This window comes from Syngnathus scovelli, chromosome 6, assembly GCF_024217435.2.
Source record: "Syngnathus scovelli strain Florida chromosome 6, RoL_Ssco_1.2, whole genome shotgun sequence".
Lineage (NCBI taxonomy): Eukaryota > Metazoa > Chordata > Actinopteri > Syngnathiformes > Syngnathidae > Syngnathus > Syngnathus scovelli.
The window spans coordinates 16672609-16700303 of record NC_090852.1 but is presented as its reverse complement, the minus strand read 5'-3'; the positions used below and the strand labels follow the sequence as shown (position 1 = coordinate 16700303).

The window sequence follows — 27695 nt, the reverse complement described above, 5'->3', positions numbered from 1 at the left end:
TCCCAACTACAAGCTTCATCATAACAAACTTGCACTAAAAAAAAACCTAATGTACAAGAATCTACAATTATTTTAATTCACAGTATTTTACAATATAAACCATTCCATAGATTGAATCATGCTCTGATCTAGTAGAGTGAAAAAGTAAATTGTTCAATGTTTCTTACTAAAATGTTAGACAGGAAAACATGTATTGCATCCAAAGACATGACGAGTCCAAAAGTAAAAAGTGTTATGATTGACTAATAATAATGATGATGGGGGGCACAAAAAATGTCATCATGAACCTCTCAAGTGCAAATAACAAAATTTCTAGAGTAAACTACAACATGAAATAAACTTCACATTGCTTTCTTAATGCATCACTTTGATGATGTCACACCGTCAGGGGCTATATAATGTTCATTCGGTCCGTTTATCGGGTTTGATTTGGCAGTTAATGAAACCGAAAGTATCACCAAACCCCCCAAATGTGGAAGCCAATGCTAAAAAAAAAATGGCAGTTTAAAAAAAAACATGCATGTCAAGCTCCGGTTGAGTGCATCAGAGTGGCTTTTGCCGAGTGGCAAATCCGAGGTTCAATGAGCGTCCCCGTTGACTGACGAGCCGTCACCCCGCGGCGAGGAGCAGCGCGACACCCCTCGCTCGGTGTTGTCGGAGCTCGAGCCGCTTTGATTGTGCGGGTCGCCGGCTGCGGCGCTGGTGGAAGTAGACATAGGTTTGGCTTTCTCCTTAAAGTCTGTGATTATCACCGTTAGGTCACCGACTGTAACCTCCAAATGCTGAGCACTGCTCCGGTCCACGTTTTTTAACCTTGGTCTGGAGAAGAGAAATAACAAGAATTTACCGATGATGACTTTTTTTTTGGGTGTATATTGCCTAAAGAACTGATACTGATGAATACGGCTACTGATACCTCATTTTTTTTAGGCTTTTCTTCCTCAGCGTTAGTTCTTTGTCGCTCTTCTCTGATCTTTCTTTCTTCTCCTTTTTAAGCAGGGTGGGCGGTGGTGCATATTGCTGATTTACTTGCTGTACCACCAACTGAGAAACGGGTCGTGGTTTTCTAAAAGCATACAAACAAAAAAAGGACATTAGTGTGATGGTTAGACTTTGGTGCATTTGTGAGATAGGTGCACACCGGGTTTAATGGATGGGAAATCAAAATGAGTACATCTTTGTAGCTTTGCAATGCCTTTTTTTGGAACTAGAACTGATTTAAAGCCCCCCCCCCTTCCAAGTGGGGTGAGCAGAACGTTCTCCTATGGCGCCCCCTGCAGGTGTTAGCATCCTACAAGGGCACTCTTAATGATGCCTTTACTGTGAAAGGAAAAAGCCAGACGCTGTGTTTTGTGTTTACAAATTGAGGAACATCCGATACGAACTGACCCAAGCCATTTTAAAGCCGTCTTTAAACTGCCTAATTACGTTACAGCCCTTCCTTTGTCCAAACATCACAAGACTTGGCACATTCATACCTCGTAGACGTCCCTTTCCTGACATCGCACATCGTGCACTTGAACGCCTCGGCGGTGTTCCTGAAGGTGCAGACACTGCAGTCCCAGTAACCATCGTCGGCTGGCGGCTGTTTCGGCAGCCGTTTCGGCCTTCAAACACAAAACAACAGCGGAGCGACGTGTTGTAAAAACCGCGTGCGGGTAAAATTTAAACCACGGCGGTTAGGCTATAATGTTTTACAACTCTGAAGTCGGCGAAGGAGCGTTCAACGACATGGCAGCCCCGCATTTAACAAGCTAGCCGCCATGAAAACTGTTCAGTTCAAAAGACCTCCATCAATTTTCCGACGCGCTTTCTTTTCGGGACTAGCCTGTAGAAGTGTCTTAATTCACGCACTGCAATTTTTTTTACCTTGTAGGACTCTTCTTGTCGCCCATAATGCACAAGTTGCCGTCAGTGTGGTTTAAAGACTCAAACGTGACCATTTAAAAATAAAATTAGTCGGGTTTAGCTACTCAGCTGTCGTTGAAACTCCGGTCAAGGAGAATCACGTGGCCTGCGTACAACCAATCACGTTTAACGTAATCGCAACATCGCTCGGATAAAGAAAAACCTCAAGGAAAATACCCACATAAATGAAACACAATAATGCTAACCATTATTATATATGTATATATCGATATTTTAATTGTATTTTAGCTCTCTAATCGATTATTTGTGGCCATCCATTGAAGGACTACGGCCACTTCCTCCATTGTCCACCGGGAGATGCGGTTTAAACCAACCTGAAATTCATAGCGCAGACGTTCAAACGATCGTGTTTTATGTTTGCCAATTTTTAAATTTAAGTCAAAAAATTAATTTAGGCGAATATATGGAAATTTGCAATCAGGGTTTCTAGTATGGTTCTTTTTTCCCCCAACCTGGTTCGCACTCCATACCGCTAGTCGGCGGTAATTTACCAACACGTTTCTTGTCAGCGGCCATTAAAAAAAGGGAAGAAGAAATTAATACCATCGCCATGGTTTAATGCAGTGTTTCAATGTCCGTAAAAAATACATTTACATTTAGTAGACGAAAACACAAATTTAGTGGTGTAAAGCGATCTCATTCGTGAAGATTTTTTGGTGGCGTACACCATGTTGTGTTTTGCTACTTCCTCGTGCAATGGTATGCTAACTTGCTAATCGATAAGCGTCGTCTCTCACGCACTTACGACTGTCTTAAAACCGAATTTACCTGTGATAATTTACCCAGGTATTTGGTAAAGTGTGGCTGTGTTGGCACCGTTGTTGAAAATCATTGGGGAACTTAGTTCCAACCTCACCAACATTGCTTCTACACTGTACATCGTATTGATATCGCAACAAAAGTAAGTAAATGTTTTTATTGTGCACGTATTGAGATCAGCATGTGTTCGTTCCTTAGTAGCATGTGTAAACTAGTTGCCAATGTCGTTCTTAAGTCTTCCTGTTAAATCAATGACGAGCAACCAATTGCTTACTAAGTAATCAAATTTTTTTTCCAGTGGCATACAGACAAAGGTGGCAGTCTATACGTATGCGTTATGAACACCAATACGCACCAGCGGATACAAGAGAGGTAAGATGGTAATTGATAATGTGTTAAAAACCTCAGGTTCGTTCAGGCCCATGTGACAAATATTAAAGGTGAAACCTTTGAAGAAATGCACTCACACTGTTTTTCAGGTGACAGTCCGTAGAGTGGTCAACGTTTTCGAAAGGACCGGTCCAGGCCCCCCTGCAGCGGGGGACTATGACAGACAATTTCAAGAAGACACATGGTTTGATGACGGCCCGGGCTTCCCCCCTGAAAATTGTCCCAGGGACATGAATTATCCATCAGATCGATATTACGATGGCAACCCCGATTATGGCAATTTCCACAGAAACTCCCCACCTCACCACCAAGTAAGACAAGACCAGGATGTCTGAAAGCAATTCTATTTCTTCGCATTTTCCTGTCATGTTATTTAGTGAATGTTTTCCCCCTCACTCATCTCTTAGGAGCCACACTATCAACGTCCACATTACGACAGAGATGATTTGAGGCATCAAATACGCGGAAGGTGATTTTTGTTGCTTTACTGTTTAAATTATTTACTTGGGTCACTGGTTTTGTTCCTTACCTCCGCTTAGGATGTTGTTTCTCAAAGTTAGTGGTCCCTAAGAAGCCAAAATGCTCTGTGTGTAATAAATATGTCCAGTTTGTTACAAATTTCTGTTTTTTGACCACTAGAGGGAGGCAGAGCGCCACTTAAAAAAAAGTCAACAAAAAGACAGCCATGGCAGTATTTTAGATTTGTTGGAAAAGTCAGTTTGCACTTTTACTTTCAATAGCTTGTTTCAGGATAGAATAAAAAGACAACATATGTATTCTGCAGTATGTTGAAACTGATCTCTCTGGGATATCCCAATATAAAATACATATGTTCTTTTGGTATTTTATATTGAAACACGCTTGGTAATTTAAAAAAAAAGTGCAGATTGACTTTCTAAACACTAATTTGTAAGTAAGGCTGCACAATATTGGAAAAACTTGCAATATGTTCATTGAGTATCACGATACAGCTATTTTATCGACAAATTGTGCAGCTTTCTTTAGGAGCCTTTCTTTTTAACCCCACCGCTCGTAAACCTGGAGGCTTAACCCCAGGCGGAGTCGCTAAGTCCAGCTGCTGTAAAGCCGACATCAACGCACGCACTTCTCACCTCGCCAGCTTCAACATACCAACAGTTTACGGGCCCCCCACCACCGGCAGTCTTTTTTGCTAGGAGTCATACCAGGCTAGAATAGGGGACAAAGGGCACGAGTGTCTACACACGCTGCCAAAGAACCCCCAGCATCTGCCCTAATAGAAAAAACAGCCGCAGCACTCCCTCTTTAGTTAAAACGGGCATCTTACGTTTCAATCCGAAAGATGCGAGGCCTCCTTCGATATGATCTCTTTTTAAAATGCGCTTTTAGTTTATGTTCAGACTGAGGACTCGACAACCAGGTGCCCGCGGGGACGCATAAACATCTGGCTACAGTCCCACGCCGTCGTCAGCGGTTGAATAATGCGCGGAAGTGGCGTTGCCGCAAATCCGGTGACAGCGCTCGGTGACTTCAGCTTTATATTTGGCTCTAATTAAACAGTGCCTTCCATTGAGGACAAGCGCTGACTTGAAAATTGGTGCCGAGTTGAAAATTGGGCCTTTTACGTGTTCCAAGGGCCAAAAGTGGAAGATTGCCTCCGTTCCACAAATTGATCCATGTGCCCTACTGGCTCTGAATTTAAATCTGTGGTTTAGCCTTCCGCCCGTTCTTTTTCACAGCCCAACCATTATCCACTTTCCCTTCTAAACCTGTAATAATGAATTTGACGAGACTTGAATTAATTGTGTGCTCTGTTCTCATCGTTCTGGCTCGAACTTTCTTTAGCTGCAGCAAACTTTGTGTTTTTTTTTTTTTTTTTTTTTGTGCAGAAAAAATGGCCGACCGGGTCCATATTTCAATAACAGGGGTCGAGGCCACTCTCACAAGTAAGTCAATTCCTTTTCTAATTTCTCCCAAAGTTATTCTGCAATGATGCACAAAAACAAAATGGTGAGATCACACGTTTTAAGCTTAACTGCGCTGTGGTTCGTTGGAGTCGCGACGACCAAAATCACTTCAGGTACTCGCAGAACGCTAAAGGAGACTGGGATCGCTCATCGGGAAAGAAGAAAAACCAACCATCGCCGAAAAAGAACGTTCCTCCTGAGGCGGAAAAAGGTGCTGCAAACGCTCCAAAAGGTAAGTCGTTATTTACGTGGTTCTTGAACATCCCAAGCGAAGCCATTAAGCACTTCTTTTTTTTTTTTTTTAACTAAAGAGTGCTCGGGCCGTGTCACAGGGATCCCTCTGAAGCCTACATTTCACGTCCCTTCTTTTAGACTTTTACAAGATTCTGCCAAAAATAGTTAGAAAAAATATTTTCAGCCGAGTCGACACGGTAAAGGTCACGAGACTAAGCCGAAGTAATTTCTTTGCTTTGATTTGCGCTGAGCATATTTATGTGCCGAAAATGTCGTGCTTTGTTGTGTGCCAGCCTTTTGAAGATGCAATAAAAGAGTGAGAAAACCGTTGTACCTCCCACCTCCATCTGGAACACTAATTAGGCCAGTAAAGCATGTGGAAATGGGGTTCTGGCCATTTTCTCTGTGCATACTTCTATTTGCTCTCATGCTTTCAGGGGCGAGTAATTAATAACCTTTTTTTTTTTTTTTTAAACAGATTGGTAGACTGACTTAAAGTTTGTAGTAACACATCGTGAACTCTTCGTGACCCCAACATGCTTAAATATGACTTAGCTTAAAATAATTGATATGGTTCTTCCATTGCTGACTATTTTTTAATAATTGTGTTTTTCTTTTATTAGCGAAGCCTGCCGCGGTATCGACCCCACCCCCAAGTGTCCCCGCTGAGGAGCCTCCCCAAACGTCTTCATTGATAAAGGTAAATATCAGTATTTGCTTCCGATGCTCGTATCGTCGGCTCCGCTCGGCGTTGACATGTGGCGCGCATAATGAGGCTCGTAGAAAAAAAAACAACAACAACTCAACACTGGTCAAAGAGTTAAGTTGTCTCTCTGTGCTTGGAAAGTCTTTGAAATCAGAACCGGTTTCTGAAACTGGTGACCTCACCCACTGACCCACGACCTTTACCCGACTAGGAAAAAACTTGTGACGCCGAACCGGAGAAGAAGGAGGAGGAGGAGGTGGCTCCTTCCAGCGTGGAGCCCGAGAAGACACAAAACGAAGAATTAAAGGCGCGGCGCTCGGAAGCCATCAAAGCTAAGGCATTGGAAATCGAAAAGGTAAATTTTACTTTGGGCCGATACTCTTGGCTTGTGCAAGATACAATTTTTTTTTGGGGGGGGTGATGCTTTTAGTGTCAAATAAAGCTTACCTACTACTAGTAAAATAAGGATCTGTTAAAAAAAAAAAAAAAGTTATACCATCTGCCCACCAGTGACTGGCAACACATTTTGGTTTCAAAATGCCAGTCAGCAGGTTGCAAAGGGCCTGCTATTTAGCGTAGCGCTTTCTTCCCCCCCGCCCCTCAGCCCCTCCCCGCTACACTACGTGCCACTTATCTGTTCCTGTTCAAGCGGGGCAGGAATTGGCCCGCGGGATGTCAGGCGGCCCACCCGCAGCGTGGTACGTCTTTTGGCATGGGCGCGCACACGCTTAAACCCCGCAGGTTCCCAGCGCCGCCACAGACAGCGAGCGCTCCGCTGCCTTTACGGGAACATCTGCCTCCGCGCTGTACACGTCACATGGCGGGCAAAGTGGGTAACTTGTAAAATAAGTAAGAAAGCATACAGTGCACCTTTCTATTCCGAGAACGGGAATCAGTTCTTTTTTTTTTTTTCTGCCCAAATACTCCTCAGCCTCTCTGCGTGGATTCTTGAGGTTAAGAAACAGTCATTAAATTTTAAACAAATACATCATGCCCATAAATGTAACTGGCATACAAAATAAAACCTTCCTTCCAAATACCTCATTCATGATGTCATAGATGGTCAGATACGAAGCGCGGAACAAATGATCGTACGAGATAAGTCTCAAAGTATCAGAAATTGCGAGGGATTCCTCAGGGAACCGTACCGATGAAACTTTTTTACAATTAGCTGCTTTTCGAGATGTTGGCTTAGCAGGCAGCTTTTAATTTCACCTAATGCGTACCAGCCCTCAATTAGAAGGCTTGTTAAGCGGGACCCCCGCCTGCCTCATTTAGAGCCTCACATGCGAGCGCCGTGTGTGTGTGTGTAATCTCACTCAGGGCCCCAATTTCCCAAGACCACCACCCCTTCAGTACTCCTGAGTATATGTTCACAATTTGGACCTCCGCAAACATCCGATTTGGGTCGGAGCCCGCTTTTTCAAGGCTCCCCCCTCTGCATTTTCGCAGTGTTCCTCTCGGGGCTTCTCACCTCTGCGGCCGCATAGCGGAGGGTTTAAAATGGAGAACCTCCAAAACTAACACTTTGACAACATACGGGTCAAAAATCGACCTCTGTTTTTGCTAGCAAACGCACGTGTCCCATCAAGGGAAAGCAGATGAGGTCATACTCAAGTTTAAAGTTCCCCGAATTCAGATTCAAAATCTATTTCCCAAGTTGTACCACTTTTGAGGCGTTCCACTTTGGAGGTTCCACCGTACTTGCTTTGCGTAAATGCTCGGGGAATTCTTTTCCAGGAAGAAGTTGTTGAAATGCCACCTGAGCTTTCAGCTGTGTCATGTTAAACATTGTTAAACATGAAACCTTCATCCTAAGATGTGGTTGCACACCCAGTTTGCCGTCGATGCTCTTCACGGCGCTGAGGGCCGTCATTACGCCGATCAAACGCATCTCACAGTCTCGACTATTTCTGTCGGCCTCAGCGAGCGCAAAGCACCTTGTCGGAAAGCGAGAACGACAAAATGATCGGATTCATGATCTGCACCTGGTAGTCGCATTATCTTCTTTGCGTTTCATTCTAGATGTCATATTACTGTGGTCTTCTGGGAAATTAGCTTCTCGGGATTAGCAGTTCAGAAGATGTACGCATGAATGAATAATATCTTCTACTTATGACAGTTTTTTTTTTAAAAGTAAATATATATTTTTTTTAATTGCAAATTGGGTGAAATGGCAATTTTAAGTAGCAAGGTCGCATTCTCTCAACCCGAGTGACCCTAATTTAAGGGGTAAAGGTGATCTGGATTTAATTACCACACCCCTGGAGGACCTGGCTGTCCCAGCCTACCCCCTTTGCTGCCTTGTCTGGCTGGCGTGGTCCTAAAAACCCTGCACCCCATCAGCATCCCCCTCCGCCCCTCCCAGGTGATAAAGAAGTTGTGAGCTCGCACCTGGGACACCTACAAAGAACTTAACAGCCACTTTTGGTTGGCAGTAAAGTCCTCGAGGGATGCAAGAGCTCGTTACAACGTGGTGCGAAAGAATGCCGCAGTACGACGAAAGATTTGACACCTCGCAGTCTCGTTCCGTTATAGACCGACTCGCTCACCTGTTTCGTGGAATACGGCACTTAAGCAAGAATGAGGTCACGAAGTTCACCTTCAACGAGAGCGACACCCAACCTGGCACATGACCCCCACCTGTAACATTATTTTCAATTCGTTTTATTTTTTTTGTGCAGCACCATAGGCAGGATTGCGAGACATTCGGCACAGTGGTGAAGATGTTGGTGTCCAAGGAGCCCACTTTGGAGAATCTTATTCACAATGCTCTAAATGCAAACTTGTCTGAAATGAGACAACACTGCTTAGCTGCCCTCAGGCACTACGTGAAAGAACTCGATGAGGCGCTGGAGTCAAACAATACAACTTAATGTGGACATTGGATTTTTTTTTTTTTCTTCACCCTTCTACAAGTCTTGTTCCATTAAAACAATGCGAATGGAACGAGACTTTTTTTTTTGTTGGTTCATGCTATTGTTCATCAAATCATTTATTTTTAATAACGTTGGTGTATATATATATATATATATATATATATATATATATATATATATATATATATATATATATATATATATATATAAAACCGCTGCACTTTTCCAACTGACAAATGTATTTGATAATCCATTCCAAATATCAAACTGTTAGTTGAGCAGTAGTGAAAACGGCTTCTCAAAACCAAAGTATTTTACTCTATTTTATCTTGACACTAACATTCATGATCCTGTGATAAGATAATGTAGCAAAGTTTTCTGATTAAAAATATGCAGAAGTATTGTAATGACGAAAAAGCTGACATATATTTCATCGAGTGCCTCTGCGGTGATTAAGACTTTTTTCATGTTGCTGCATCCTACTGTATAATGATGGAACCTTTCATGTACGACCTTAAACTCAACAAATTATGTATGCGGTTGGCGGTTATGCTATATGTAGCCCGATTAACGTTTGTGTATCCTATTCCAAGCAAAGACTTGAGCAGTATTGTGGGACCAGTTGAAACTGACTTGAATAATCTATTAAAACGTATTAAAAATACTCAATAAATTTCATTTTTTGAGTTTAATCCTTATTATTTTTTTTATTCACTGTTATCCATTTTCGTGTACTTTTGTCCCCCCCCCCCAAACCCCAAAATAACACACATTAGGACGTTGTTGTTTTTATTACAATTACGTTAACCTTATACTCCAGTTTATACATTTATACAGATTACAATAATTGCCTTACACTACAACATGACCACCACTTAAGTGTTTGTCTGTGTCGGTGCTGCACAAACCAGTTAAACATCACATATTTAAAGACGTAAAGATCATAAGTCAAAATGTGTGGCACCTTCATTTTGGGGGGGGGGGGAATAACCTACCATTAGTTTAATGTTAATGCCGTTTTGGTACATCATTAAGCCAATGGTACAAAAAAAATATCCACTTTTAAAAAAAAAAAATCTACAGTATATACATTTGGTAAACAATATATTTAGATCATGTTTTTATAAATATCTCAGAAATACTGAATGGATTTACCAGCAAGTTGTAATGCCACAGAAGCGAACAAATCCAGACGTTATCGTATATAAAAACGATTTAGTAGAACAGGGGATGTGAATAACCCAAATCAAAGAATAACACCTATGAAATGATACAGTTTTTATCCTTATGCCCTTTCTTCTTCTTAGACTTAGTCCGAAGTCCATAAGGGAGAGGAGACATGCCTGCCAAAGGGCTAGGCAAGTTGTCAGTATAGTATTGTCTAAGTGGCCTTGGTTGTGGGATGGGCTGACCCAGGAAAAAGCCTTCCTCCTCAGAATCGGAAGAAGAGGATGAGCATGTCGAGCACCAGTCGTCATCCTCCCCGTACAGATCTAAGAACCTGCCCATGGCTGAACCCTGAAGCCTGTAATCTGACATGGTGCCCGCTTGTGGGTGTCCATGGAAACCATGATCTCTCCTTGCACCATGTGCATTTTGTCTGCGGTCCATTCCGTAACCCATTTGGGCTCTCTCTTTTGGTAAAAGATTAAGAGCATTGTCAGAGCGAGATTTACGGCTGCGTCGCTTCCTGTGATGGTGACGGCCGCACCCGGAACGACTTTCCTGGTCCTGCTCCTCAAAGTGGAACGCTCTGCGACGAGTTCGTTCACTCATCGGGGGCTGTCGCACCTGAAGATCACTGTAACTGTCTTGTACGTCATCAGAGAATTTCACTTGCTGCTGTCTCGCTTGTGAACGTGTCCTCCTGAGGGCGGGGACATGTGGTTTTGGTCTTTCCACCTCTTCGGGAACATTTTCCTGCTCGGATACAAGGCTCTTCAATGAATTGGTACTTCTGTGTAACATGGAGGAGTTGAGAGTTCCCATGTTACTGGTTTTCTCACAGTCCTCTGTCTCCAGCTCATGGAAACCTTGCATGGAGTAACCCAAAGGTCTGTCTTTACTATCGCCGTCAACAGAGGTCCCTGAAAAAGACAAATGCGTTTTGAATAATCCTGCACATACTCTGGGTTTACATTGGTATATAAAAATCGATCCGCGTTGCTGCTCACCAGTAATATTGGAGAGGGCCAGTGAGTCCATAGAGTCTCGGACACTCTGATCCTTTTTCTTGAATTGGTCTGTTATGCACTCCAAAGACCCACCATACCACTGCGACTCATCTTCCACGCTTGCTCCAGCTCCGTGGTCGAGCTCAAGGTCTTGGATCTTCCTGCTGCTTGCCGGGCCAGGGTGACTACCATAGGCTGAGTCCCCTAGCCCGTCTTGTGATTGGGCCCAGTACATGTCAGCTTGGTACTTTTTGCTGGCCAGGCTGCCCCTTCCTTCTCCGCTACCGCTACCAGCTTTGAATGATTCCTGTTTTGACTTGGGATCTCTTTCTGCAACCCAAAAATCTGTCGGTCTGGAGTCACCGGCTTGTCTGAAGACACCATTTTCCCCGAATTTCAACAACAACTGAGTCATGTAGTCTTCATGCTCCGCCCACTCTTCCCCCTGATCCTCAGGAGCCTCAGTCTCCTCACCACGCCCCCTCCAGAAATGCTCGTCAGATAAGTTCAGGTGGGAAAGCTTGTTGGTCATGGTGTCGTCAGGGTTTTCACTAAATCCAGGAAACTTGTAGTTAACCGCAGGTGAGAAAAGGAGCGACTGGCGACACTGGTCGGCCGATCGGCTGCTCTTGCCCATGCGTACGCTGCGACGGGATTCGCGGGATCGTGCCGACTGGAAGGCCGAGTCGGAGGAGTCGGAGGCGTGTACGTCTTCCCCTAGACTGCATGCCTTAGAGCAGTAGATACGACCTTGGTGTGGCAAGAAGGGACATCCCATGAGGGAGCTCTTACACTGGGCACAGCTGAAACAAGTCTCGGTGGCATGCCAGTGGAGACCATCATAGGTCATTTGAGCATTGTCAACACCTGGAAAATAGGAAATGGTCAAGTGAATTGCAGGTATAAGCCGGAGCTATTCCCGTACCGTGACTCCTCGATTGAGTCCCCTCAGTTTTAGCATATTGCCATTTCCAGTCTTACCGATATGTTCTCCACATGCCTCACAGTACTCTGCATAGAGAGACTCGAAGCAGCCACAGCAGTAGGGGCGTCCGTCCTTCATGATGTAACGTTGGCCTCCCAGAATGGTTTCGCATTCAAAACAGGCAAAGTGCTTCATGTGCCAGTGACGCCCCTCAGCTTCTGTGCATTCATCAGCGAAGATGATCTGTAAGGCAAAAATATATATAAGGATGTTTTGGGGTTACCTCCGAATCGTGGAGGTCGACTGTACAGTCATTGTAGCAATAAACGAAGAATTAGTCCCCCTAAAACTGTCCCCCCTAATGTTAGAATTGCGGTTTTACCTCATCGCAAGCTGAGCAACGAGGTTTGAGGAGCTCAGCGTGGTGCCGTCCACAGTGGATCTTTCCGTTATGGTAGAAGTAGATCAAATCCACCAAAATTTCACTGCATGTGGAGCAAGCAAAGCAGGCCGGGTGCCAGCACAATCCAGGCCCCGACCTGGCCGCAAATACTGCCATTTCTCCACCATTGATGTTCTCACCGCACTGCAAATATATACACATAATTAGTCTTTTGCAAAACATGATTGATTCTATTTCCTGGCCAGACTTCATCATTTGTCACAGCTTATATTTAAACTATTCTAACCACTGTGAATAGAATATTAAGGCTATGTAATCTCCAAGGGAAACTTTGGCAAGGATGTTAGGACAAGATAAATATCCCCCTTTTGGGGGAAGCAGTGTTCATTGTTAAATACTTCGTAGAATTCTGTACTGAACCATTCGAGCCGAAAGAAAATTCTGCTTGAGTATATAATTGTATAAATTGTACACATGATACTGAGCATTCAAATTTCAGACTTGCATTTTCAATTTTTGACTAGTCTTTTCATCTCGTTTATTTGAAACGAGACAATGCATATTCGTGGACATAAAATGGAGATAAGCCAGACTTAAGCTCGAAAGCTCAAAGCTAAGCTTTAAATCGGATGCCTTTGAATTCAGTTATTCCGTGAGGTGGTCATTTGTAGTTTTTTTTCTGGGATCCACTGTGGTACGTACATGCTCACAGACGCTGTTCAGACGACCTCGGGGTAGCATTTTCGGTGCTCCCCTCCCCAGGGCTTCCTTCTTCCTCTGGACACTGAACATATGTAGCTCCTTCTTCTCTTCCTCACTGAGAGACTGGCAGTAACGAATCTGCCAATGAATGAGACCATTCTGAGTTATACATCGGACAATTTGTTCTAATGTGTTAAATGTTGCTGAGGCAATGTTAGTTCAGAGTACAGGGTTGTAAATTTAGCCTGAGGAGAGGTGAACAAAGCCAACTCTTGACCCTAGCTTGCCCTTCCTACACCCCTAATACATCTCCACCCACTGGCCCTGATTGACAACCTGAGTTTTACAACAAGACCTCTTGATCTTTCCCCAAAAGACTTAACAAGGGCCAAAGCAGACGTTTACACAAACAAGAGCCTCTGTTTAGAGTGAAATCGAGAAGGCGGGCAACAAAGGGGAAAAAAAGCGAGCCAAGTGGGAGCGCCGTGCCACGACAATTGCGGTGGCATCACATAAAGCCTCTTTCAATCGGCGTCCCTCTCCCCTGCTGAGTCATCCTTGTAAAAACCCACTGCTAGGACAAGAATCTAGCCGGAGGTGTTTGGGGGGGACCATGCCAAACATTATAAAAGCATCTAGTCAAAAGTTGCATTGTGCCCACGCTAGATGTCTACAAGATGGTGCCACCACAATCCCACAGCAGGATGTCGACTCGGATGCCACAGGGGGTTTCTGAATCTGAATCAGCCACAAGAATAAACATATCTCGAGTTTTCCGATTTTGTTGCGCTGAAGGTACGGTCGATGAGTTCTTACCTCATTATCGTGCGGCGGTAGTTGATAGAGTAGCTGCTTGATTCGGAACTTCTCTCCCGGGCTGTTAACATATGGGACTTTATCCTCGGGCAGGCATGAGAAGTACAGCTGGACCTAAGGAATTAATTATATAGACATTGTAAACAAATATGTACAAAATATTTGACTCTGAAAATGAGGCAAAAATACGTTCCATATGTTCTGTTATGGAATGGAGGAACAGTTTCTCCATAAATCCACACTATAAAAGTCCAAATAGTTTTTTAAATAATTTGAGCATCATAAGTTTGTCTCTTGACTGACGGGACAAAGCAGCCTATCTCTGTGGCACTTTGACCTTTGGAAACTTGGTGAGCCAACTTTATGAGGGAGGGGCCATTACAGCAGGCCAGATAAAGAGGTGGGACGTGCGGGGTCTTATGTGTTTGGGGACTTCCTGTAGCTCAAGCCGTCTAAAGAAGGGGAGCGACGGCAATTTACCCTGACAATCAACCTCAACATTGCCCCCGTCCGTCCCCATCATAAATTATGCACATTCTGCTATTACCCCCTCATCCAACTCCCCGGGGGCTGAGGGAATCGGCAACTATGTGTTTCTTTACCATAACGATGACCCATAATGCACCATTCAAGGCAATGAGTGCAGTAAAGACATTACAGTTGACCCATGCATCGACCAAACAAAAGCATGTTTGGACTTCTCTCAGATTGTGAAACCTCTGGCCCATCACCCCCTTATTTGCTTCCATGTGTGTGGTTGAAAAGCAGGATGAAGTTAGTTACAAGAACTCAAGAGAAGAGAGAAACGCACAGGCGGGTTTAGGAAATATGCCAAATTAGGCCGGCTGCCCTCCGGGCTTGTCTAACTGCCCTGCTTGTATTTGTGTGTTTGTGGAGGAAAAGGCTTGTTAAAACGTCCCCCACCCCGCATCCCCCCCCAAATTCTCGATCCTGCCCGACACACACAGTCCTCCAAAACAGATCTCTGATAATCACAAGCAGACTTGACCATAGCACAGTTCGTAAATAAAAACTAGACATCCTGTCTGTTAGTGGCTGTGAGGTAGACCAACAAGTTTGCCTTCAAGTGACCTGCCAGGGCTTTTCTACTGATTATTGTTCAAGGGTTTGAATCCACTGCGACACCAGTGGTAACTTGCTGTGCACCACTAATTAGGGCCCAGCAGAAACCTGGTGGGAAATTAAAACTGGGTCAAAGCTGTTTTTAGTCCCTACCAAGAGGATACATAATGAACGATCCTAACAGATTTATACTTCACTTAATAAAATGACAATGATCGGAGAGCCGTAATCGGTGAAGGAATCAATAGATCATTAGGACCAGTAGCAATCAGTAATTAGTAGTAAGACGCTATTTTGCAACCTCACCTGCTCAGGCCGAAGGCCGGGTGGTACCCAGGCGTACTCCTCCAGCGCGCAGCCGGAGTCGTCATCCGAGGTAGAGCTGCGCTGGAAGCCAGATGTCAGTTTGCTGACTTTCTGCTCCATGATGGAGTCTCGCTGGCGTGCCCCGCCTTGATAGCCAGATGCTGACGCCGCCACTGTCGCACTTGCCAGGCTCATCAGATGCCCCTTTTCACTAGATACAAGAAAAGGAACAATCTGTTAGATAATCACATCATTCCATGTCAAGTCATTGAATTGAACCATTCATTTTATTTCAAGGAACCGAAGCGTTGTCTTGTTTGCATTTCATCGTATCTGCTCCTTTGAGTCCCTCAAGAAAATAGGTCTGTGCTAGTTTTTGGGATCTCATTGTATTGTGCAGTTGTACACAAAATTGTGTTTTCCCATGTAGCTAAGAACAAGCCTACTTGCTGTGTGTCCTTCAATGTCTCAAGAGAGGCCACCGTAAGTGACCCGCGTTGGCTAGATCAGTTGAGCCTGGGGTCTGTCTAAACACTGGCCTGACAATAGGACAAGGCCACCATATGAGGAATGTCCACAAGGCCAGTTTCTCTCCCTTCATCTCTCCTTTTGCTTGTGGCTGTTTGTTTTCCAACCTGCTGCAGCCACTGTCTGATCCGTCCTTTCATCTAGCGAGCCAACGCAGAAATGGCAGACAGGTGAAGCTAGGAAAGAAGGCTCGACGGATAGCGATGTCACAGAGGGAAAAGCTGGAAGGGAGATCAAACAGTGTTTACTGCACAGGATGGCCTTGTGTACTATTTTCACAAGCACATCTAGGTTGTGTGGTTGACATAGATCAGGTATGAAAGAACCAGTGAAGTCTGTGATCTAGTGTCTTGTTAGTCCAATGTTAAAATGACATCTTCAGGTGGTTTTAATCTTTGCAAGACCGAACCTAAGCCCTTAAACCCATTAAATCAAACAGCTGTAAATTGTTTGTTTCTACTTTGCAGCGGTGTAGAAACTGCAAATGGGGTGTTTCTAATAGTGATCATAATGGACTTCTTTAGATTGATGGGTCCACCTAATGAACCTTCTGAAAGACACATGAGAAGAATGTATGTCCAGTTGTGGCGAGTCTTCAAAGACCAAAGGACTCTAGCTGAGATCAAATAGGAGTCCGGCCAGCGTCCAGCAGCCTGGACCCTTGACACCCCGCTTACCTCCCTCTGTCTCTGCGCCCCCATATGGCCAGTAAGGAAGGGCACACGAGGCCACGGCAAGACAGCTGACAAAACCAGACACAGTCTGAACACAGATGTGATTGTTGAAGAAGGCCGCAGATATGGAAAGATGGTTGACTTGGGTATGCATATATTTATACAAAATACTAGTAACAACCTCCAACCCATAAACAGCCTGTCAGCTTTCTGTATTTATTTATTTCCTGCTTCTCGTTTATGGAGACAGGCTCTTAGCGGAACCGCCAGACCCTTCTAGGCGTGATTTGAAATCTCAATGATCTGTCATTTCTCTCTCAGGTCTGGCATCACAGGTACTGAGACTGACCACTAGTGTCAGACAAGTGTTAGTAGAAATTTTGCAGAAACTGACCTTGGTAGAGTTACGCTCTCCGCTGGTGGCTAAACTAGTTCTGGATCTGTGACTGGCTTTATGATATCTCCGATTAATGACCTCTGATGACCTAAACAATGGCTTCTTTGTTGAGGAATTTGCTGGTGTCTTGTTCTATCAAGACCTTGTTTATCTGACTTTTTGTCTTTTTTTGTCCCCTGCTCTCCTGAAGCTGTGCTGTGTTAACTCATGACACTTAAAGTTCACCAAGGCAGATAACCTGTCCCCAAAAAAGGGAAGAAAGACAATCCCTTCTTCCACTCACCTCCATTGACTTGCAAATTAGACCAAAATAACCTACAAAAATGCAGGCATGCTTGAGAGCTTGAGTGAACTCCAGGCCTGTCTGATCTCACCGCTTCATTAAGACGTTTCGTTGTTTCATGCAGACGAAAACCTGAATCACAGGCACGTCTGGCTTAGGTTTCAAATCACAAGATATTTGGCATGTGTGTTAGCCAAAGCCCCCCCACCCTTCTTTTCTCATACAAGCACATCTGCTCACATGCTAATTTTTCCATTAGTTGTCATGCAGCTCATTTCCTCTCACTTGAGCCTCCAATGCTCCCTTGAATGACAGAATCACTGAGCCAGCTAACTTGGCCATGCTCAGGTTGACTTGCCAACTCACTGACTCATCACTTGTGTTGGCTTTTAAACTTTCCCCCCCGTCCTGGATGAACAAGGGGTCTATGTTTTCTGTCATTAGTTTTAACCCCCCCTACCCCTCATTCCTGAACCCTCCACCCACACAAGCTAGACCCCTGCAGTCCTGAATGTTAACAACCCCTCAGCTCTTTTGTAAAGATGCTTGTTAACATGGCTTTGGATGCTGCAAGCCTGCATATCTTCACTGATCTGCCCACAGAGGGCATAGAAGAACCAGGGGGGGAGTTGGACTCTTTGAAGCCAATATAGTTTGAAAGATGGAAACTCATAAAAATGTGTTGTAATACATTCAACAAGAGTTTCTTATGCCAGAAAGTGGTCAAAAACAAACTGCTTCTGAACAGTGAACAAAATACCCATTCACTTAGTCGCCACATCATGTGTCATCTTATTTATTACTCTCAAACATCTCACAGGATCTCATACTACGTCACACTAATAAATACAGCCGCCTTTGGCGTTTTCAAAACTATTTAGCAACACTCTAAATCCAAGTCCTGTGATGTCCAGACACCAAAGCTTAACAAGCATCATGAGGCCGTGGAGGATAAATAAGCAGCTTCTGGTCTGAATCACTGTCTATGCTCAGCGAGGAAGGATGATGGACGTGCGGTCCAAACCAACACAGTGCTCTCAGTCAGTTTGGACCGACCCGACTTGTTTAACTTGGCTCCTGCCAGCTCAGCAATGCAGGCTCTACTTGACAAAGAACTTGATTTTCTCTTCAAAGTTCCAGAGCTCGGACAAATCTGTTTTTGTGTCGGACAAGATAGTTCAGCTTTGGGTAAATAAACAGCGCTAATGTGGCAGCCTGTCAACGAGATACTGGGAAATTACAAAAGAAAGAAATACAAATCAGAATTCAGACACTTGCATCACTGTATACCCGAACCTTCCTGAATAACAATTCAAAATGGCCTGAGCAGGATACCAGACAGACTGTTTGGTCTGACCCTTTTCGTGGTTAGTGGAAGTGTTTTTCCAAGACCAAATGGATGGGAGTGTCATCCCAACCAGAGGGACCACCTGCATGTCCCGGACAGGATGAATGAAGACACACATGCTGCCATCACTTAGCATCCCAGCCAATTCACTTTGGACTGCCAAGAACTAGAAACTAGGACCAACAAGAGACTTGTTGACTTTCCAAAGCAGGATCAACCCAAAGCTAAGAATCTCTCCATTCTTACCTCGGTTCAGGCCAACTCTCCAGAGGCAAGCAGGAAAAAATATCTTATCAGCAGTCTGTCCTTGTGTCTTCTGCAACTCCTCAGCTCTATCTGTACTACACATGATCCTCAACACTCTTAATCCAGCCCACCGGTCTCCACCAGAGCAGTCGGCACAGTGCCGGCATCATGTCACAGCGCCGGTGGTATTTAAGAGCTATGTGTAGATGCAGGAGCTCAACCAGATGGCCATCCCATGCCCATGTCTCTCCCACTTCCCCAGATCCAACCCCCGCTTAACCTCAGCCCGGCCCCCTTCACCTCAACCAGTTACAGGAGGCTAATTCCTCCGCTTGACCCACCCCCCTCATACTTCAAACGCCAGTTCCCGAATTAGAAAAGCGCCAGTTGATGGAAGGAACCGAGAATCTTAAGTCGACCGGCACAGGAGTTGGTTTTACTCGCTTACCCGCAGTGGCTTCCGTGCCACATTCCTGTTATGCTATAGCGATTCAAAGATGCGGGAAGAGTTGGGATTGCATTGTTCTCAAATGAGCAATGATACCAATTCTTTTTTTTTTTTGTTTATTGCGTATCTTAAATCAACTGTACATACCTGGCCATCCAGTGAAACTCCCCAGGGAGTTTGTAGCTGACCTCTGCCTCCTCTCCTTCACCTCTGAAGGAATGTCACAACATGAGGCTCTTCCTGTTGCCTCAGAAAACAAAAGTGACCGCTTCTCTGGAAAGTTGCAACTTGTTGCACTGTGCTTTATAGATTTAAAGTTTCATCAGATTTGAGCTACAAACTGCACGTCAAGCTAAATTCTGTCTGATTGACAGAATCTCATCTTTGCTGTCCTCTGTCCCCTCACACATTTTTCACATTCAACTAAAACATTGTGGGCGGGCGGCTGATGCCAGCTGTCAATTTTCTGTCCAAAGGAAGCTTATTTAAAAAAAAAAAGTGTTAATACACCACCAGTGAGCTTTTTGGTGCTTCCGTCAGTCATTTTTGATTGCTAAATGTGCTTTAGCCCCGGTGTGGCGCTCTTACTGTAGCCACAAAGCCATTGTAGCAGCCAAGGGCAGGGAGGAGAGGCCCGCCATTCACACTTTCGTCCCAAATACTCAGCCCCCTGCACCTTTAAGGGGCGGGGCAACACAGAAATCCAAGGAAACAGCCTTCACTGTAGCTGCTACCAAAGTTGGAGTTATGAGGCAATGATATACTTGGCTTTATTACACTGTGGATGAATGAATCTGACTTTCCAAATGTAGCAGTCGCTGTGAGGTGTTTTTATAGCCTGGCCAAATCAAATCCTCTCACGGGCGTCCCCACCTCATGATCTAAGCATCTATTGAGCACCCCGGAATGTCATGCTTAGATACTGCGCCATTGTCAGAGGTACGAACACAGTTCAAGGTTCACCTCGGATGCTTGAATAATATAAAGTCATGCATCCCTGACCCGTGACCTTTCCAGAGCACCAGATGACCAATAAATCTATCACCTCGGGGCTTTACGGCCCATTCCCCGGTCATAGCCACAACGACCTGAACGGCACCTCACACCTGGTCCGCACCTTCTCGTCAGTGTAAAAAGCTAGCGGCGAGGTAGCCAATGACCAGCGTGACCTGACAATGACAGGACAAGGCGATTGTCGTCCTCAGAGACACCAGACCATCAAACGGCATTCTTCTCTGGTCCAAACACGTCCTTCGCGAAAGGAAAGCATCCCATGGAAGCGGGACACGGCGGCAAAAGTTCAAGCCTAATGTAATCTATTCAAACGAGTCAAATTAAAGTCCCAAGACACGTCGTAAATTCAGGCCGGCAGGAGGGGCAAAGGGAAGGTCAGTCTTTAACTCGCCGTCATTGAAGACCAGGCTGAAGAATGCCTCTCGCTTGTGTGTGAGCTACCTTATAAAAAGTAGGCATTCTGCAGGTTTAAATGACTCGCCGACGGGTATTAGCAGGACACAGGCCCGACAAAAGCCACGGTTATAAAAGCCAATAAAAGCCTATCACTCTACTGTAACAACAATCCTTTTTACGCCTCAAAAGGAGGGAGGAAAAGGTCAACTGGTGGGGCAGCCAGCGTCTTGATATTGACTTAGCTGGTTTGCGGCCGACAAACTCGGGTCAGACCGGAGGCTTGTTAGCCCCCTAACCCTGGCGTAACCCCTGCTTTTACGGTTACGCTGCGACACGCCGCAGACAGCTGATTCTTCCATCTCGGCTTTCTTTTCTGCCATGGTGTATTTATTGGAACCCAAGAAAAATAATGTCACAGGGACCTACTGGGGATAATGCTGTTATTTCTTTCTGGAAAATGTCTTCCAGGGCGCGGGGAGAAGTTACATTATAAACTGTGAGAAACTGCTTCGACACCACAGCATACAGAAAAATATTTTGGGAACGTAGTAGGGTGTAATAATCCACCATGATGGATTTTTTTTGTGTGCAAATGGGTTTTGTTTTGAAGCAAGGAAGGCCAAATGGAGAGTAGTATGGCGCTGAAACTAGTTTGCCGTTCAAAGAAAGACAAAACAACGAAATAGGTGGTCAGAACATTCAGATTCTCCCGTCAAGTAATTAATTGATCGGCCTGTTGTTTAATCAATCGGGTACTGTTCACCATTTCCAAGGATCTTCAAAAACTACGATTGTTTTCAGCTAATGTCCGAAACTATTCTGATGAGAAGAAAATTGCCAACTGAGCACGGCTGTGTTAAAGCAGAATATTGACATGCTTCTGATAATCAATCATTGGATGATTACCAACAATAAAGATCCGCTCCTAGTTGTCTGATACATTGGTGTGATCCCGTAAAAACCCATTTGGATTCCGGATCTCCACCCCTCATCATCCATCCATCGGCTTTGGCAAACTTCGCAGGGACGCCCGATCGGCAGCGCTCGTATTTCACTCTCAATTTGACACCCTCTCACCTAGTTGTAAAAGTGGGACCTCATTGTGGAACAATGGGAAGTGGAGCAGCAGAGCTCCCGGGGGCTGTTAACGGGAGGAAGCCCCCTTTATTTGAGGGCACTATAACTCAACAAAAGCCTGTGGCTGTCTGACGGTTCTGACACTGCGCACCCGCGCTGACAAAAGACGCAAAGGGCCAAGCGCTGTCATGTGTGGTCTGCCTGGACAAACTTGGTGAGGTCGAGTCGGAAAAGTGTGCGCTTTGTTGTATTGACCGGCAAGATGTTGACAATGAGCAGGAAATAGTTTGTACCTGCGTGTAAAAGTTGGACCGTGGCTGTTAAAAAGTCACTCCTGACACATCTGGGATTTAGAAGCTTAACATCCTTCTCACATGGCCAAGCATTTCTGTCCCTACAGAGGGCAATGAGCGAGTCTTTGAAGCAACAGAAGACATCCTCGGGACACACGTGGAAGCGTTTTCAGCCTCCGAAACGGCTTCAAACGGCAAAAAAAACGTGGAATCCGGCGATGGTCTGTAACAGTTAAGTGCTTCTCAGTCGGGATCCCACTAATGATTAACATTCCTGGAGAAAACACTCGGCTGTAGTCTTTTTTTTTTCGCAGCGTTCTAATTAAGCACATGCCCCAGTGCCGCTGCACAGAGGGAAGCAACCGGACCGCCGCTCCAAACGAACATGCTTGTCCTCATTTTTTATTAACTCGGAGGATGTACAGTCGGTTAGAAACCGAATCCGGTTCAGTGCATAACGGTTGCGTTGAGATTTGTATCGTCACTATTTACAAGATGACAATTAGATTCAAATACATTCGTACAAGCTTCCTAAGGAACTTATCATAGAGTCGTTGACTGTAATCAGGTTTTGTGAGATCCCGTCCCAAGTTCTCATGAGGCCTTCTGTAATGTTCCAACCATGAGGTCATTCGAGTGTATGTGTGTTTTGGGAAGAAATGGAAAAAGGGACCCAACTGGTGGACTTATCACTCCGATAGTAAGAATGGCAGGCCATCTATGAAAAAAAACAAAAAACCTTAAGGTTATTTTTGGAGACACCAATTATCAATTGTAAGCCATTATAAAGTGTTCCATAGACAACCTCTGTAGGTGAAAGGCAAAAATGGCAAAAAAAAAAAAAAGAAGAGATTTACTCATTGGTCAGATCCGGCCTGCCACATTATTTTATGTGGCCTGCAAAGGCAAATCATGTCAACTCAGTGTTTCTTATTAGAATATCAATACTGTAAATTGTATTACTTTTAATAACAGTTGAGTTATTGCAGTATTTTTTTGCCACTTTCAAAATAAATTAGAAAATTGTTGAACTTTTTAAATCACTGGATTCTGTTGTATGTGATAATATGAGAGGCCGTTCATTTCTATTTAAGTCATTAATGGCCGAGCAACATTTTAGGAACTGCAGGAATTTCTGGCAAGGACTTCTTGCGTCCATTGTGAGGACCTCACCAGAAATGTCCTCAGTTGCCCTCGGTTAACGTTGACCCATTTACCCTCCGACGTGTCACTTCAGCCTGACCACATCCGACGGACCATAATGAAGATTATTATTGTAAGCCGGTGGGGTGCATGAACACAAATGAGAAGCAACCTAAACAAAGCTCCAGGAATCCAGTTGTTTGTTGTTATTTTGGGCTATTGAAATATTTTTCTTGTTAAATATAGCTCTGTATGATTTGGCAAAGCGCTTTTGTGTTGCCCCTTGATAAGAAATAGCAATAAATTACTGTAAGATGTCCCGGCAGGAAATCACTTTGTTGTCGGTCCATTATTAAACCCTACTGACCTTTCTCTCTTATCGCCCTTGCCCACTGACTCCACTCCTGCGACGAGGCCACCGTGGGTCGGGGTGGGGGGGGGGGGGGGGGGTCAAGAGGAAGGGCCCACAGGAAGGGGTTGGGATGATGGTGTTTGTGAGCATGGTTTCCATATTTTCGGGACGGGGGGTCTGCAAAGCTTTTGCTCAATTTAATGACTATATTTGCTCATGTTTGCTCATGGTCACGAGAAAGTTTACAAAATAATTTATGATTTTATCTTTGATTTATTTTGGCATGAAAAGTTTTCTAACGTGTTGCAATAAAGTAGATTTATTGTTTTTGACTGGAAACTTTGAATAATATATTGTAATTGTAAATATATGGCAAATTCGTAAGAACTTTTTTTCCCCATAATACCATGGAAAAAAAATTAATCAGTTTTGTCGAAGCACGTATTATAAATTTATTGCTAAAGCCCATGCATAAACATGTCGGCGATGAATGAATCGTGTGTGAGGCGAGGACCGCTTTCAACAACGCGGTGGTCCGACAGTTAGTGCCACAATTACGATGTGCGGTGAGCGTCAGGTCCCCCGAGCGTGTGAGCCCCAACCTCACTAACATCATCCTGCAGAGCTATGAGCCTGCAAGCGCTAAATCGCTAACTACTTTTAATCACTGCGGAGTAATGCTTCGCATGTGGCTGCAATGTGTGCAGGCAGATGCTGGAAAAAGTCAGCATCCAACCACGGCAAGCTGGAATCAGATGCCGTCAGGTCATGCTGACATCCTTGCAGCCGCTAGCCACAGATTGAACTCTTTTATTTATAAGCGAAAAGTGCAATTACACATTCACTTCAGTAGATGGCAGTAGTGCCCAGGAGTCCCTTTCCCCCTGAGAGTCAGTTTACAGCTCTGTCTCTGCTCTGTGCCACATAGCAACAAGCGAACTGGACCCAGTGTGATGTATAAAAGTCTGCCAAAGTGTTTGTCTTAGAGGGAATTTACGGGAACAAGAGGAGGCCGGGATGATTTGTTCTACTTTTTTAAATCAACATGCGGGACGCTCTGCCAAGTCAGTGGACGCTCATGCCGTGTCCAGTCCGAAAGCAAACATGACACACATGCGTGTATGTTTATGTCTGCCGTTGGTTTTGGGCATGCAGCGCGTTGTTGAAGGTGTGGAAGCTGCCTTACAAGGTGCTGCGACTGGAAACAGAACTCACAGTTTTGCCCCGTGTACGAAACGATACCACAACTTTGCCCCACGTGTTAAACATTTATTCCACAGGGCTCCTAAATGTCACACTGTACTATTACATAGAATGCAATCTCAGCTTAATATTTTTTCCAAATTCAACTTGTAGTATGGCCTGATAGTTTTTGTCTTGAGTTGTGAGCAACATTTTGAACTTAACTGGCAAAAGAATTACAAAATATGTATTCAACCAAACGTCCATCAAAACATAACTTTGACCAACATAGAAAACACCACAGATGGGCTACTCATGGTGAATTAATTTTTGGGGCAATTTACACATATAAAAGATGGATGGTCAACTGTTTTTTTTCCCCTTCAATTATTTTTACTGTCAACATTTTTTTTTTTGGGCGTGAAACTTCCACACCAACTGTCAATGTTTCTATTTGTGGTGCCTTTAATTCCCTTGGTGTTGCCTTTGGTCTATAAATATCTGTCTAACAATATCTCCAGCCACACTGATTCTAATTTGGGAGACCAGTTTAAAGCGGAGTGCTTGCAGAATTGCGCAGTTGGGTGTGCATTTGTGGCAACCTCCCTTGTGACCACTAGGTGACACCATCACCTTGGTCCTGCGCTCTGCTCTGGAGTTTGTCAGTCCTTGGCATCCTTTGACTTAAACTACTGGAAAATTTCAAAACGAAAAAAATATGCTAACAACTGCAACCTAGTGATTGAACTCCATTGGCCCAATGCATTCTTGAGCATGCAACTTTATTAAAAGCTCAGTGTCCAAACTAAACTCATTCAGGGCCTCTGTCTAAACTCACAATGCCCTGGGATGGGTGACATCATCACCTGTGACCATAGCAACTGAGCCTGGCTGACTTTTGGTATGTGCAAGACTTTAATGAGGTTCATAGCACTCTTCATTACTCGGAAAAGTACATTTGTTTGCTTAAACGTTCTTTGTGGGTGACGTTTTTCTTTGGTGTGAGGAGTGAGTCTCCACTAATCATAACATTAGGAACACATCCGCCTTTGCAAATTTACTACTGTTAATATTATAATAATACACACTGCGTTATTGGCATTTTGTCCCACTCAGTTTGAAGCAGGATTAGATTTGGCGCATTATTTTGCTGTGCCAATTAGCAAAGAAAGTTACTTTTTTAAAAATTATTATTCTGTTACATGCTGGGAAAAGAAGCACACGGGGTGTCCAAATGCAGCCCACTTATTTTTTTTAATCTGGCTACCCAAGCATTTACATTCTTAATTTAACCACACACCCCTCTACAATTTTACATTCAATATTTTAGTACTATTGCAGACGGAAACCACCACCATCATTTAAAAAACACATTTGCTCATCTTTTTTTCATCATTTGGTTGTCTGGCGGTATACCATAGTTGTTTCCAATGCACTTCTCGACACACATCGAGGGTCACTTCCCCTGCGCGTGCGTGCGCGTGTGCGTGCATTCCTATTCACACAATTCCACGTTGCCCTTTTGACATCCACCCAGTGGCGCGCAGGCAGCGGCGGAGCAGTTGTCACCCAAGTGACAGGCGACAGCTGAGTCCATACATCTGGAGCCCCGTGGGGAGGGGAGGGGGGGTTGTGAGTGTTAGTGGGTGGGGGTCCCCTTCACACCACCAAACCACCCTGAATGTTTTTGTGAGCTTATTTTTCCAGCCTCGCACAAATGAGGGCAGGGAAAGTGAAACGAGTCCCCCGGCGTCTGTGCGTAAAAGCGCACCGGCGGACGACCTAATGTATAGGTGAAAATATTTTTCCGTCCCACGACTCTCATATGTAAAATACAATTGTTAAAAGTTACAACCTCATTAAAACAAACACGCAAGAGTTTGTCAAAAGTACCAAAAGAGTCTCAGCCACTCACCTTTAGTGGTGACAAACGCGAGAATCCAAAGCCAATAGTCCCGAAAAGTGATCCACGCTGCGTATCATCGGCGTGTGGCTCCCCCCGAAAAAAGTGTCTCGTTTACGAGAATGAGTGTCCCCCCCAACCCTACGTCCTAGCGCGCTGTCACAACATCGCCCGCACTTAAGCGGCGCACGCTGCGGCTGTGCTTGTGTGGCGCTCCTCTACATTGACATTACTGCGCTAGTGTGTGCGAGTCGAGAGCCGCTCCCCGCCTATTGGCTTAAAGCAGCGTGCACCACCCCCCCTCCCCCTCCCCCCAAAAAAATCCTTCACCTATCGCAAATAGAAGGAGCCAAACATTTGCTGGCAGTTTACTATTAGCGCAATTTGGAATTTAAAGGGAATTGCGGGCGCAATTTACACACGAGATAGAATGGATGAATAGTTTGTCTTTTTTTTTTTTAATCTGGCATTTGAACAGGGGTGTATAGACTTTTTATATAGATTGAATAGATAGATTTGAATGTTGCATGAACCAGGAAGTGGAAAATAGACCAGTATAGCCCACCTCTGTAATTTTTTTAAAACATTTTTTTTCCTAAAATGTTGTGGCATTCTGTCTATTAAGCCCCGCCCCCATAATACATAAATTAAATGGCAACAGTATAGACGATCACACTTGCGCTGACCTTGCTTGGTCGTCAAAGTCGGACCTGACGTGACCCTGTTCAAACGCTGAGGCCGTGACATCAGGTGTGACATCGCGCCCAAAACAACTCAACCAAATCTTAATTTGACAAAAAAAAGTCTTTGAAAGCAAATACGTGAGCATTGATTACATCGTATGCCCTTTGACTTTTCCCTCCGTGCCAGTCACGTCACCTGGACTGTTGCGGATTTGTCTTAACTAAGACCAGTTCGGACTTCCTGTTCGGGCTGTCACTTAAAGATTTCTTGTCGTCAAGAGTTTTCAATTGAACTTAAACCTTAAAAGTCCATATCTGGAACCAAAAAGCGGCGCTCCTTTCACATGACTGATGGTTGCCCCCCTTAAAAGGTGAATGTTGAACCGGCCGGACCTGAAAGCTCCAAAATGTCATATTTATGACGCCGACAGCATCCATTACACAATCTCGGACCCTAAATAAAAATGGATGTCCGG

At 44.5% G+C, this 27695-nt stretch overlaps 3 protein-coding genes across 9 annotated transcripts in view; 1 reads left to right on the top strand and 2 right to left on the bottom strand.

Annotated features, from left to right (window-relative positions):
- Positions 1-27695, top strand: part of LOC125970835 (periphilin-1) — a 36105-nt gene that overhangs the window by 1229 nt on the left and 7181 nt on the right. The window contains exons 1-10 of one of the 5 annotated variants that reach the window (XM_049723504.2): positions 2292-2628; positions 2716-2830; positions 2987-3060; positions 3168-3389; positions 3486-3547; positions 4947-5003; positions 5114-5256; positions 5882-5958; positions 6176-6319; positions 8649-9535. In XM_049723504.2, coding sequence (XP_049579461.1) covers position 2830; positions 2987-3060; positions 3168-3389; positions 3486-3547; positions 4947-5003; positions 5114-5256; positions 5882-5958; positions 6176-6319; positions 8649-8840 — 972 coding nt within the window. In that variant the 5' untranslated portion in view covers positions 2292-2628; positions 2716-2829 and the 3' untranslated portion in view covers positions 8841-9535. Of the gene's footprint in view, positions 1-2291; positions 2831-2986; positions 3061-3167; positions 3390-3485; positions 3548-4946; positions 5004-5113; positions 5257-5881; positions 5959-6175; positions 6320-8402; positions 8422-8502; positions 8621-8648; positions 9536-27695 lie in introns of those variants that run through there. The other 4 variants (XM_049723506.2, XM_049723508.2, XM_049723505.2 and 1 more) reach the window with 4 other exon arrangements.
- On the bottom strand, positions 53-2023 carry LOC125970837 (YY1-associated factor 2). Of its 2 annotated transcripts, XM_049723509.1 has the most exons (4): positions 1870-2023; positions 1479-1607; positions 917-1066; positions 53-819 (listed from the first exon to the last, which is right to left on the bottom strand). In XM_049723509.1, the coding sequence occupies exons 1-4, from the start codon at positions 1941-1943 to the stop codon at positions 579-581; spliced, it is 594 nt and encodes a 197-aa protein (XP_049579466.1). In that variant the 5' UTR covers positions 1944-2023; the 3' UTR covers positions 53-578. The 2 variants fall into 2 exon arrangements, with proteins under 2 accessions (XP_049579466.1, XP_049579467.1); XM_049723510.2 differs by lacking the exon at positions 1479-1607 and having other exon boundaries at positions 1870-1996.
- prickle1a (prickle homolog 1a) lies at positions 9623-26719 on the bottom strand. 2 transcript variants are annotated; one of them, XM_049723496.2, is made up of 8 exons: positions 26549-26719; positions 15253-15463; positions 13864-13977; positions 13048-13185; positions 12325-12528; positions 11999-12185; positions 11018-11884; positions 9623-10930 (listed from the first exon to the last, which is right to left on the bottom strand). In XM_049723496.2, exons 2-8 carry the CDS (start codon positions 15445-15447, stop codon positions 10104-10106), a joined length of 2532 nt encoding a protein of 843 aa, XP_049579453.1. In that variant the 5' UTR covers positions 15448-15463; positions 26549-26719; the 3' UTR covers positions 9623-10103. The 2 variants fall into 2 exon arrangements, with proteins under 2 accessions (XP_049579453.1, XP_049579454.1); XM_049723497.2 differs by lacking the exon at positions 26549-26719 and adding an exon at positions 18729-19009.

Coding starts and splice junctions, on each gene's coding strand:
- LOC125970837 (XM_049723509.1), bottom strand. CDS start 1,943: ATGGTCACGTTTGAGTCTTTAAACCACACTGACGGCAACTTGTGCATT. Junction 1,067..1,478: donor AGGAAAGGGACGTCTACGAG/GTATGAATGTGC, acceptor GTATGCTTTTAG/AAAACCACGACCCGTTTCTC. Junction 820..916: donor AAAAGCCTAAAAAAAATGAG/GTATCAGTAGCC, acceptor TCTCTTCTCCAG/ACCAAGGTTAAAAAACGTGG.
- prickle1a (XM_049723496.2), bottom strand. CDS start 15,447: ATGAGCCTGGCAAGTGCGACAGTGGCGGCGTCAGCATCTGGCTATCAA. Junction 11,885..11,998: donor GGCATGTGGAGAACATATCG/GTAAGACTGGAA, acceptor CCTATTTTCCAG/GTGTTGACAATGCTCAAATG. Junction 10,931..11,017: donor GGCCCTCTCCAATATTACTG/GTGAGCAGCAAC, acceptor TGTCTTTTTCAG/GGACCTCTGTTGACGGCGAT.